Source organism: Ammodytes marinus (genome assembly GCF_949987685.1).
Source record: "Ammodytes marinus genome assembly, chromosome: 17".
In the NCBI taxonomy this organism is placed as follows: domain Eukaryota; kingdom Metazoa; phylum Chordata; class Actinopteri; order Uranoscopiformes; family Ammodytidae; genus Ammodytes; species Ammodytes marinus.
In genome coordinates this window covers 5,414,926-5,427,538 of record NC_137221.1, presented here as the reverse complement: position 1 = coordinate 5,427,538, position 12,613 = coordinate 5,414,926, and the positions used below count along the sequence as shown (strand labels likewise).

Genomic DNA, 12,613 nt, shown 5'->3' with positions numbered 1-12,613 from the left:
TATTTATTAATTATCTCTTATCATTGGTTTACTTAATTGTATACACCTGTTACTTGTTTATTTTTTAAATGAATTGTTACTTTGTTTACTATTTTAGTATGCCTGCACTCTGCTACATTGTCCCTTTTGCTGTCGTAACACTGTAAATCTCCCTAAATATCACACACACACACACACACACGCGCCATTGCCTTACCCTTTGTGTGTTCTGTTGTACAGTGGCGTTGATGGCCGTGTCCACCTCTGACAGTGATGTGTTAGCTGAGTCTGTGAGGGCGCTGTACTGCTCCTTCAGTGTGGTGAGCGCCCCCTGGAGTTTCTGCCTCTCCTCTGGACTCAGACTGTCTCCTCTCTCGGCTAGCAGCTCCTCCACAGAGCGGATGGCCTCAGCTATGCCCTCACGCTTGGTCTGCAGCTCCTTCTGGACTTCCTGAAGAGTTAAAAAAAAAGTATAACAGGTTTGATTTGGTCAAAGAAGTATGTTGAAGACAATGTTCATCAAAATAATATATTAGAATATCTTAAACTCTAGATTGCCTTGGTGACCACGGCTTCAGGTGGACAAATTAAATCTTATAAGCCATCAAGTAAATGTAGTCAGTGACAATGGTAATATGAGTTGATACAAATAATAGTAGTGTTCTGAATGTACATGTACATTCTGTATAAACACACAAAATGCAGACATTCATTTATGTGTTATTCCTATTATTCAGTGTATGTAGTCATCAGATTCAAGATGGAGTGCATATCTCAGTTCTATACCTTTAGCTTTTTCTGCCTCTCTTGCAGCACGTCCACGTCACCTGACTCTGCTCCGGCTTTCTGATTGGCTAACAGGCTGGCAGCTCCGGCCAACCACATTGAAAGGCCTTCTAGTTTCTGGGAGCATTCGACCTTCTGCTGTTGAACAACCTAAGACAAATGAACGAGGCGAGAAGGAAGAAAAAAAGAGCAAAGACCACACAAAGAAAGAAAATGTGAGCAAGACGGACACAGAAATGAATTTGTGGACAAGATTCTATCATGAACAATTTAACTGGATCATGATAGAACCATTTTGGTTACCATTGTTTTATTTAACCACCAGTTTTTATATTTTTTAAATAAGGAGCACACTAAATGCACATATGCCCCTTAACAGAATTTTTCTGTAGTGTACACTTTGCAAAGCTTTGAGCAGATTGTGTCCAGAGATCACATTAACACACACAGGCAGACACACACACACACACACACACACACACACACACACACACACACATAGTATCATCACACCATCATGTTGGTCAAGCAATAACGAACAACACAGAGAAATCAAATGTTTGTTTATATGCCGTTTTCCCCCCTTCTCCTCTGTATTTAGACGAGACAAGAGGGAAAACAGTTAAGCATTGTAGCCAGCGAGGCTTTTCTCCGCTATCATTCAAATCTCTAGCCGTTACCGCCGTGACACAAGCGATTTCCTTCAGTGGCAATCTGGAACAGCAAGGCAAACAGGTTAATAAAACACATGTTATAGAGACGTGCAGAGTAGCAAACACACTTGCATAAAAGGCAAAAATAGTTTGTAGTGAGTGTGAGGGTGGTGGTGGTGGTGATACTGTCCATGTCAAGTGGCAAGGCTTTAGCAGCAGTGGGTGGCTAGTAAAGTATGAAATGATGACAATAGATTTGAGATGCTTTAAATTGGCACTAGAAGTTGTGGTGAAGGTTAGCTAGTTTACATCAAGCTTTTAGTGTATATGATTTTTATAGAATTTCTATAGATTTTATATAGAGTGCTTATCATTAGAATACTAAAATGTGTGAAGGAAAGCATGGCAATGACTTACAGCGTGACAAATAAAGCTGTGAAATATACTATGTGAAGGCCAATATAATTTAAAATGTATTAGTGAGAAATAGCACAGCGTTTCAAACCAATTCGGCGCGATGGTCATTTTCCAAACCTCTCTCTCCCTCGCCCTCTGCCTCTGTCTGTCCTGCTCCTCTTCCTTCTCTCTGTCCCTGCGTTGCCTCTCTGTCTCCCTCTCTCTCTGGGCGGAGAGGGCGTCGGCCCAGGCCTGTGCTCGGCCCGACGTGCGGTGGAAGGCCTTTTGGAGCTGCTGCAGCTGACCCAGGAGCAGTCTGCTCTGCTCGGGGGCCAAGTCCTGAGCTCGCTCCGAGATGAAGACTTGGATGTCAAAGGCCACGCTGTTGACCTCATTGGAGCGAGCCGTCAGAGAGGACTGCAGCTCCTTCAAGGAAAGACAGGAGTGGAGGACAGTGTTATTCCTACATAGTGGTGAAACAATTATTAGATCCATAATCATCCTCATTTAAATAGCACTAAGGAATAAAGTTGTTAGTGTTCAAATGGACTATATATATTCAACATGTATCAAAATGACTTCACTTGATTAAAAGGTTGTTCTTGCCTTGCAAAGATGCAGCTGCTGTGGGAGCTGATCACAATTGTCATCTTTCTCTGTCTTTTTCATTTTTTCCATCCCTGCCATTCCTCCGTTCATCTGAGCCTCTGTCTCCCTCAACCAAGAGAGCAGACTCTCCACTTGTCCTCCCAGGGACTTCTGCTCGGCTGTTACTGCCTCCTGAGAGAGAAGAGTGGAGAGTGATTAAATAGTGCAGTTGGGCATTGTAGCCTTGTCCTAGTATAGTAGATTCAAACATCTACACAGTGGAAAACGAACACTTATTTTACCTTATACGAGTCTCTATGGTCCCGTAGACTCTGTAGAATGCCCTCAGAGAGTGCTCTGGCAGCATCATACCCTCGGGCTAAGCTCCGCTCGTCCTTCTCCAGGGCCAATAGGAGCTGCGGAGGAACATCTTTCGGTTGGGGCTTCAACAGCCGTTCAGCAGCCTCCACTTCCTTGTTGATCTCGGGCTCCAAGTCCCGCAATTCAAGGTCCAGAGTCTGAGAGACAGATTAGGAAAAGAGAACAAAACATGTGGACATTGTGTGGTGAGACTAGTCCTTAAATCATCTTATTTTTGTCTCACCATGGGAACCAAATATACAACTGAAGCTACAAAATAATTTAAGCATCAATAAAGGCACACTACCTACAGTATATGTGGCTAATGTTAATATAACAGCATATCTCTATCAAGTACATATGGATATATCCATTTACCTCAGTATGTCTGATGATGTCACCCAAGGCAATGAGGCTGCGGCCAACAGACTGCTGCTGCTGCTGTTTGAGTCGGACCTCGATGTGTCTCACCATGGAGACCAGCGCCACAATGCGTTGGTCATGCTCCAAGCATTCCTGACGAATCAATGATGACTGTAGGAATAGAAAAAAATACCATAAAACATAACGACATGCTATTATTACTTATGACAATCTGTGTTAATTTGCAGTACATAGTTTTCTTCTAAGAAAACTTAGGAAAGAATCCTTCACAAATTATATACTGCTTCTTACCTTGCCAGTCCTGGACATCGTCCCCCGTTTATTCGACACGATTTCTCGACCTTCTCTGAACTCATTCTCTCCTTCTTCCAAACTCTCAGTTGCTGTATCAGACTCAGTGACTCCAGGAGATTCAGAATCATTTGAAGCATCATCAGACAGCAAGGCGGTTGATTCTGGAGTCTCTTTTGAAGATTTCGATTCAGGGACATTGGTACCACCAACTTCTGGTGCTTTGTGCCCTTTCTTCTTTCTGCCTTTCTTAGACGTTTTATCTGGTTTTGCTCCAGGAGCCATAGATTGAGCTGTAGGTTGGATGTCTTGTTTGGATTTGCCAGCCTCTCTTGTATCAGAATGTGTTTCTTTCTTCACAATCGGTGCAATCTCTGTCAATTGTTTGTGTTGCTCAATGTCGGACGTTGGTCTGATAACATCACCAGTTGACTGATCATCAGTGTGTTTTTCCATCCCTTGCTCCTTGGACAAAGCTGAGTTATCTAAACCTGGTTTTGGTATTGCAGATCTGGTTGTTGCTGTTGTCACCTCAGAATCCACTTTTTCATCAGTCGGTAACTTCTCAGTATCAGATTCTGTTATGACCGTCACTTTGGGAATCTTGGACTTTTTATTTTTAGTCATAGATTGAGCTGTGGGTTGGATTTCTTGTTTGGATTTTCCAGCCTCTCTTGGTTCAGAAAGGGTTTCTTCTGTCACAATCGGTGCAATCTCTGTCAATTGTTTGTGTTCCTCAATGTGGGACATCGGTCTGATGACATCACCAGTTGACTGATCACCAGTGTGTCTTTCCATGCCTTGCTCCTTAGTCAAAGCAGAGTTATCTAACACTGGTTTAGGTATTGCAGATTTGGTGGTAGTTGTTGCTGGTATCACCTCGGAATCCACTTTTTCATCATTTGGTAACTTTTCAGTATCAGGTCCTGTTATGACCGTCACTTTGGGAATCTTGGACTTTTTGTCTTTAGTCATAGATTGAGATGTGGGTTGGATGTCTTGTTTGGATTTCCCTGCATCTTCTGTTTCAGAATGGGATTCTTCTTTCACAATTGGTGAAACCTCTGTCAATTGTTTTGGTTCCTTAATGTGGGATGTGGGTTCTTCTGAGTGATGTAAATATGATGGACTTTTCTGACTGGTCTCATCTCCTTTAACACTAATTACATTCTCTACTTCATTTGCTCTGATGACATCACTGGCTGACTGATCGTTTGTGTATCTTTCCATCCCTTGCTCCTTGTTTGAAGCAGAGTTATCCAAACCTGGTTTTGGTATTGCAGATTTGGTGGCAGTTGTTGCTGTTATCTTCTCAGAATCCACTTTTTCATCAGTCGGTAACTTCTCAGTATCGGTCTCGGTTTTGACCGTCACTTTGGGAATCTTGGACTTTTTGTCTTTAGTCATAGATTGAGCTGTGGATTGGATATCTTGTTTGGATTTGCCAGCCTCTCTTGGTTCAGAAAGGGTTTCTTCTGTCACAATCGGTGCAATCTCTGTCAATTGTTTGTGTTCCTCAATGTGGGACATCGGTCTGATGACATCACTGGCTGACTGATCGCCAGTCTCTCTTTCCATCCCCTGCTCCTTGGTCAAAGCCCAGTTACCCAAACCTGGTTTAGGTATTGCAGATTTGGTGGCAGTTGTTGCTGTTGTCACCTCAGAATCCACTTGTTCATGAGTCGGTAACTTCTCAGTATCGGTCTCGGTTTTGACCGTCACTTTGGGAATCTTGGATTTTTTGTCTTTAGTCATAGATTGAGCTGTGGGTTGGATGTCTTGTTCGGATTTGCCAGATTCTCTTGGTTCAGAAAGGGTTTCTTCGGTCAAAATCGGTCTAATGCCTGTCAATTGTTTTGGTTCCTTAATGTGGGATGTGGGTTCTTCTGACTGATGTAAATATGATGGACTTTTCTGACTGGTCTCATCTCCTTTAACACTAATTACAGTCTCTGCTTCATTTGGTTTATCACCAACTGACGGTCTGATGACACCCCTGGCTGACTGATCGTCAGTGTGTCTTTCCATCCCTTGCTCCCTGGTTGAAGCAGAGTTATCTAAACCTGGTTTTGGTATTGCAGATTTGGTGGCAGTTGTTGCTGTTGTCACCTCAGAATCCACTTTTTCATCAGTCTGTAACTTCTCAGTCACTTGGGGAATCTTGGACTTTTTATTCTTCTTACTTCGTTTACTTTGTTGGGTTTCTTTAGGCTGTACTGATGGAGCTGAAGCTTCCAATAGTGTGGTCTCTGTGTCCTCCTTGACAGAAGGTTTGCCCACAGTCATATCTCCTTTGAACCCTGTCAATTTAATTTGGTCTTCTGTGACAGTCATCTCTTCCTCACTCTCTTTTGGTGAATCATTGGGTCTCTTGACAGTATCATCTTTGACATCATGAGTCTTCGTTCCAACATCCTTAGCTGGCAGAGAGTGTGACTTGAGATCAGTTGTATCTTGACTCTCTTTCCCCACATCCTTTCTCAGTGCCTTCAGCTCCCCAGCAGCCTGTTTTTCACTCACTCCTTCTTTAAACACCTTTTTAAGAATGCTCTCTCTGGCTTTCAGGATCAAGGCTGCTTTCTCGTCGTCTGGTAAAGTAGATTTCTGAGGCAATTCTTTCTCCTTAATTTTCATTGCCTCCTGACTGCTAACTGGTTTTTCTGGTTGCTGGGAGACAGAAGCCTTCTCTTCAACATTCTCTTTCTGCTCTTCCCTTTTCATCCCCTCTCTCTTACCATCCTTTTCTTTATCCTTTGATAACTTCATTTTTATTCCATCTTTCTCTGGCTTGATAGCATGTTCTGTGAATTTCATGGTGGCTGGAACTACATTCTGACCCTGTTTTACCAAATCATTTTCAGCCTCAGTTTTCACATCAATCTTTGATTCACTTTCTCCATTTGAAGACACAGTGGAATCTTTCTGACCATATAGCTGTGATTTATTCTGTAATGCCCGCTCAATTGTGGCCGCAACAATAGCCTCAGCGTGCCCTTCAATATGTGCATCAGATTGATCAATTTGAGATGGATGTGTTTCACTTTCTGCATCTTTACCCTTTCCATTCCTTTTATTCTTCTTCTTTTTCTTGCCTTTGCTTTGTGTTTCTTTGGATGGAGGGGCCAATAACTGTTCTGACTTCTCAATGTCATTGCTAGATTTTGTCTCAATCTCTAAAGGTTTCTCTTTCTCCGTCCTTTCACCTTTCTCAATTACAACATCCTCTCCATGTACCGTCACATCACTCTTTCTACATTCCTTTTCACGCAACTTCAACAGTTCAGTGCTTTCTTTGCTTTCTCTGTCATCTCTGATCTCTGTTTCAACAAAACCTGTCTGGTTTCCATCTTGAGACCCACGATGAACCACGGATGTGCTTTCATCGCTGGGTCTACGCTCCTTCTCCCCAACCTTCCCAGGATCCCCTTGTGACTTTGAAATAGCAGCCCCTTTCCTGACCTCTTCCTGTGAGTCAATGTCATAGACAGATGACTGAATGGATTCTTCATCAGAATCTCTACACTTCCCCTTTTGTTTATCATCAGTCTTACTCACACCTATTTCCAGTTTTTCATCAACCCTCTGCTTAGGAAGAGGCTCTGATGTATTTATGTCAGTCTGTGGTGCCATCTTTTCTATGGCTTGTTGAATTCTTTTCCCAACATTAGAAGCAAACTTATGCAAGAGGTCTATGGATTCATCCGGCTCAATTAAAGCCTTGTTCTGTGTAATTGCTACACTTTTCTTTGAGAGTGGAGAGCTTGAGGGCCCTTCATTGTTTGTGTCTGGACTTGACACTGAAGAAATAACAGCAGGGCTGTATGTACCATCTGATGAGGCAACAGGCGTGGAGCTATCTTCATCACCCTCTATCATCACAGAAGCCAAATTTTCCTGAATTTCTGAAGCTACGTCACTGGAGATCAGTCCTTTTGCAATGGCATCATCAAGACTAGAAACGTGTTGTCCAGTGGCAGGATCAACTAAGCCTCCTTTCAAAAACTGGTTGGTGGCTATTTCCCTGACCATATTGTCTCCAACTAAACCTCTACTACAGGCTTCAGATAGGGGGAGTCTTTCTCCGGTTCTGATATCAATGATCCCTCCACTGTCTGCCTGGCTTTGGAGCATTCTCAATGCTGGAATTGGGTCAACTTGCCTTGACGCAACTGCCTCAGGAAGGGTCAAATATTGTCCTGTTTGCTCATCCTGAAAACCTCTAAATGGTTTCACTTCTAAGAAGCGCTTACCTGTTTCAATATCTATCTTACCCTGGTTTACAAGCTCTGAATAAGGCACAATGTGGGAAGTTTGGGGGTCAAGTACTCCTTGTGTTACAGTAGAAGAAGCCATGGCCTCACTGGCAATATCCTCACCCAAAAGACCCTTAGATACTGCCTCTGACAATGTCAGTTTACTTCCTGAATCTGGGTCTGAAATGGCACCTGTCGATGCCTGTAAAACAACCGCTTCTGGGTGAGATGAAGGGCTGACTTTTCCTTGGTAGACCCACTCCAGTTCTTCAAGACCAGGAGCAATAGACCGATCCACTAGTTCTCTGTCCACAGCATCAGAAACTGACAGCCTCATCCCTGAAGCATGATGTATTACACCACCCTCAGCCACCTGCCTTGCCAACACCTGATAAGCCTGCTCAGGGCTAACTAAGCCTTTCTGAATTGCTTGGCTGAGTGGAACTGGAGACTTGGTTTCTGGGTCAATAACACCTTCCATCTGTAGCTGTAATTTGGCTCTAGTGAGGGCTGTAGCTGAATCTGTATCCTTTCCTTTGTATGCTTTCTCTAGTGTCACCAATTCTTCTCTTTGATCCTCCTCAATCAGTCCCAGATTTGCTGCTAGAGTGACAGAGACTTTCTTATCCCTACGTAGGTCAACAATCCCTCCTGACACCACCTGGGCTTCCAAAAGTCGAGCAGCGGTGTTGGGGTCAATTAACCCTGCCTGTGCTGCCTCTCTCACCCCACAGAGCTGCTTCTTCTCTACATCCACAACCCCTGAAAGAGTTTTATCTGACTTCAGGACACTCCACATTAGATCTTCATCCAATAAGCCCTCCTGCAAAACATCTTCCATGCTAAGTGACTCACCGCTGCTGGCATCTAGGAAACCCCCAAACAGACCTGCCTGAGCCATTAGTTTAACTGCGGTGTGGCCGGGTAGGACACCCTGGGCTACTGCCTCATCTGGGAGCAACTTTTCTCCTTCTTCTGTCATCAGACCACCCTGTCTAAGCTCCAGAACTAACCTCCCCAATTCAGCCTCCTCCTCATCCTCTTCCTTCTCCACTCTTGATTCAAGGATCTTAATCTGAGGTTCAGCATGCTTTGAGTCAGTCACTGTTATAGGACCCTTTTCTTTTACCCTTTCCAATTCAGTCTGGGGTTCCTTTTTCTCTTTCTTGTCATCAGATTGTGTTAGATTAACATCATTAGTTTTCTCTAACATTGGGATAGGTTCGGGTAACAACAAATCTCTCTCTGATTTGAGTGGTGACATGACTGTTTTTCTATCCACTGTCGTGGTTGTACTTTTAGTATCCTGAGCATCACTATCCATGGTTTTGGATTCGGTTTCTACCAGCTCATCTGGGCCTTTTGTTGTTTCTTCTTTTCTAGCTGAAGCCATTAAACTTTTCGACTTAGCTTTTTTGTTCTTTTGTGATTTTACTTTTTCATCTTTGTCTAAGCCAATTCCATTTTTAGCTGCAATGGCTGAATCATTATCTACAGTTACTGATGGTTTGTGCAGCAATTTGTTTTCACTGGCGCCATACCTTTCTTCATGACTGCCTGAACTGTTCATTTCAAATCCCTTGCTTGGCGTTTCTACATTGGAACTTTCTTCTTCAACCTTAGCTTGTTTGTCACTCACGCACGTATCCGTCAAACTAAACTCTCTCCCCATTCCCAACTTCACCTGTTCAAATCTACTTTGTGTTTCAACTTCACTACCGCATACAGAGTCTCCAGCAACCAGTCCAGTGGCATTGACCAACTCTACTAACTCAGGGTCTAGGAGTACCAGTCTTTTTCCAGAATGAGCATCGGCATAGCTGTGAGTCATGAGGTGAAAAAGCAGCTTGTGCTTTGCTTGTTCTTCAGGATCCATTTCATGTGTTGGTGAAGGATCCCAGACAAGGCTTTCGGGAGATGCTGAAGGCAGTGGAGAGGATGGAGGTTGAGAGGAGCTAGTGGAACCCCAGCTCAAGCGGTTTAGAGGAGTACCCAAGTGGTCCATGTTGGAAAGAACATCTGGGATTTGGATGTCTTTGAGAAAACTGACTACACCAGGCTCGAGGACCTCTTCAGCAGACTGGTTTAACGGCAGCACCTGGAGGGTTTCTGGATTGTACAAAGCCCCAATGGCGTGTCGCTGCCTTAGGATGTTCCTAGACAGATCTCCTGAGATCACACCTTGTTCAAGAGCTTCTGCAATGGGTAGGAGTTCTCCAGATTCAGGCCAGAGTATTCCCATGAAAGACCGCAGAGACTCAAGGACTAACAGAGCCAAACGAGAGGAGAGAAGATCCTTCTGAATACTCTCTTCCAAATCTAGGCGTTCACCACTGAAAGGGTCCAGAATCCCCCCATGTTGCAGCTGTCGTGCTAACAAGGCACAGGCTAGATCCTGATCCATAATGCCATGACGAACAGCCTCATAAATTGTTAGCCGGTGGCCAGACCGTGGGTCAGCAATACCACCGGCAAAGAGCTGAGCTTCGAGAAGTCGGAGAGTAACTTTTCGATCGATAAGGCCTTCCTGGACGGCACGAAAGATTCCAACTTTTCTTCCAGACTGGAGGCAGACAGTTCCTCCAGGTCGCTGTTTGACGGGAAGCAGAAGCAGACCCGAGTCGAGGACGCAGCGCTGTTGCAGCTCATATAGGTTTAGTTTTTCAGCGGTGTTTGGATCAATCAGCTCTCTACGTTGAACCTTTGACTGGAGTTTGGTGAAAGTTCTGGGAGTCAAAAGTCTCATGTCTTCTGCTTGCTCCAAACTCAGTATTTTTTCCGTTGAGTATCTCAGGCCTCCAGTGTTCATCTGGAGTTCAAGAATACGAAGTCCCACCTCCTCTCGGATGAGCCCGAGCTCCATGGCTTTAGCCACTGGCAACACATTTTGTTGTTGGTCAATTGTAGACTTCATTTTGTCGGTCAAAAGCAAGGCATTCTCTATCTCAGAAAGAGCCTTTCTGGTAGGAGTGTCAATTAGGCCTTGAGCTAGTCCTTGTTCCAGTGAAAGACTGAGAGGAGAGTCAGGCTGGAAGAGCCCGCCCATGACGAGCTGGGCCTCCAGTAGCACACGGCAGGTGTCCTGATCAATGAGACCACGCTGAGCCGCTTGGAACACTGGGAATGTTTCCACTGTTCCCAGATCGATTACTCCAGCAATGGCAATTTGGTTCTAGAAAAATAAGGAGAACAAAATTCCAGTTATTATTCACTGTGGTAACATTTAAGATCAATGTGTTATGGGACTTTGAGCCCCGTTGTTAGTTAACTATGATATCATATTGTATTATATTTTTAAAGTGCATTATGGACAGAAAAGGATGGCAGAATCTGAAAAATAGGAAGGCCCACAACCAAAACAAACTCTAATTACTATTTGTTGGCATGTTACTTATTTGTACGTATTAGGAATTTGATTGTTTCACGTATTTTAAAAAGCGCTTTAATACTTACCACTGCTATTCTAAAACAAGCGCTAAGCATGCAAAAGTGACTACTAACAAAAAATGCTGAAAAAGCTCTAGATAAAAGGGAAGCAAAGACTTGTATAAGAAAAGAGAAAGTGGAGAATAAAAGGTCTAGATAAAAGGTAAGCAAAGACTTGTATAAGAAAAGAGAAAGTGGAGAATAAAAGGTCTATAGGTCAGAAAAAACTTGCATGCAACAGTAAGAGATAAAGCGAGCGCTACTTACCGTACGGGCTTGTCCTGTGGAACACACACTAATGGGCCAGTTTATGGCTCGGCAGAGCGAGGCGCGACAGGTGAGAAGCTGGTTGTTAGCATACTGCATGCCACTCTTCATTCTGACTCCTGAGTCCTGACACTGCACTAACACTAAATCTTCCTGCTGAGCTACATATTAAGTTGGAATAGGCGTATAAATGTAAACTATGAGACCTTTAAACAGACACTAAGAAATGAGTGGGCTAAATTATTTAAATGGAAATGTATCACAATGCACAGATATCATGATAAATTGCAGATAATTATCTTACAATGTAACATGTAGCCTATCACATGAGATACAACCCACTCATTATCGTTGGCAAGGCAATAGGACAGTATTCTAAGATACCTAATTATTCCCACTTAAACTAACTGAGTATCTTTATGAATATCTTGCTTTGTTTTCCATCTCTCATTCTGATCCTTGACTCAGAGCCCAGATGTCCTTTGGCGGCTGTTAGTGGTTTTCAAGCAAAACGCTGGTTTAAAGTTTCACACATTAACAATAATGCATTAGAACAAACACAACATTTCTCATTCACACACAGTCTTGTGATCTGGACACAACATGCTCAAATGGTGAAGTAGTGGAGTTTTTGCATAGCTGGCCTCAGGTGCACTGACACTCTAAAACACAGGTGACTTCTTTAAAACATCTATGCTTCAGTGAGGGCTAATTAAGTCACTTAAAAGTAAAAAAAAATACATCACTCCCATAGGAAACAATTATGAGGTGCATTTGTCAAGACATAAGTATTATTATCAAGGGCTGCTTGAAACCTGAAATTCTCACACACATTCAACCTTTTTTTGACCCATGTACCTTACTGCTTACGACAAGAGAGGAACAACGGACAGAGTGAAAGCCGACTGGGATTCCCATTGGTCAACTGTACATGTATAAATGAGGTAAACTTGATGTAAAAATAATAACTGAAATGTAATGTGTTGACTTTATGCAGTGGCATTACTTTTCCACTACATAAAGACGTGATACTATTTTTTTAACTACACAGATGACAGTCAAATGTGAAGGTGCATCTATTTCATAAATGATTGTTTCTAACCATGGATCAACTAAGAGCAGAGCTTGACAGCTTCTACCTGCTAACTGCTAGCATGATGTTGGCAGCGCTGCTCTAGTACCACTAAGGCCATGTAGTTACCATGTTAGCAGTTCAGCACATGTAGTTTC

The 12,613-nt window shown here is 43.2% G+C and overlaps 2 protein-coding genes across 6 annotated transcripts in view; both read right to left on the bottom strand.

Annotated features, from left to right (window-relative positions):
* macf1a (microtubule actin crosslinking factor 1a) overlaps positions 1 to 12,613 on the bottom strand; it is a gene marked incomplete at its 5' end in the record, with an annotated part of 251,006 nt that overhangs the window by 86,886 nt on the left and 151,507 nt on the right. For all 5 annotated transcript variants that reach the window (XM_080045300.1, XM_080045302.1, XM_080045301.1 and 2 more), the window contains 2 exons: positions 197 to 430; positions 766 to 915. In XM_080045300.1, coding sequence (XP_079901426.1) covers positions 197 to 430; positions 766 to 915 — 384 coding nt within the window. The remainder of the gene's footprint in view (positions 1 to 196; positions 431 to 765; positions 916 to 12,613) is intronic.
* Positions 1,435 to 11,494, bottom strand: LOC307264014 (uncharacterized protein; the record flags this gene model as incomplete). Its single annotated transcript, XM_080045339.1, has 7 exons — positions 1,435 to 1,479; positions 2,067 to 2,240; positions 2,421 to 2,594; positions 2,705 to 2,920; positions 3,141 to 3,296; positions 3,438 to 10,862; positions 11,384 to 11,494. The coding sequence occupies 7 exons, from the start codon at positions 11,492 to 11,494 to the stop codon at positions 1,435 to 1,437; spliced, it is 8,301 nt and encodes a 2,766-aa protein (XP_079901465.1).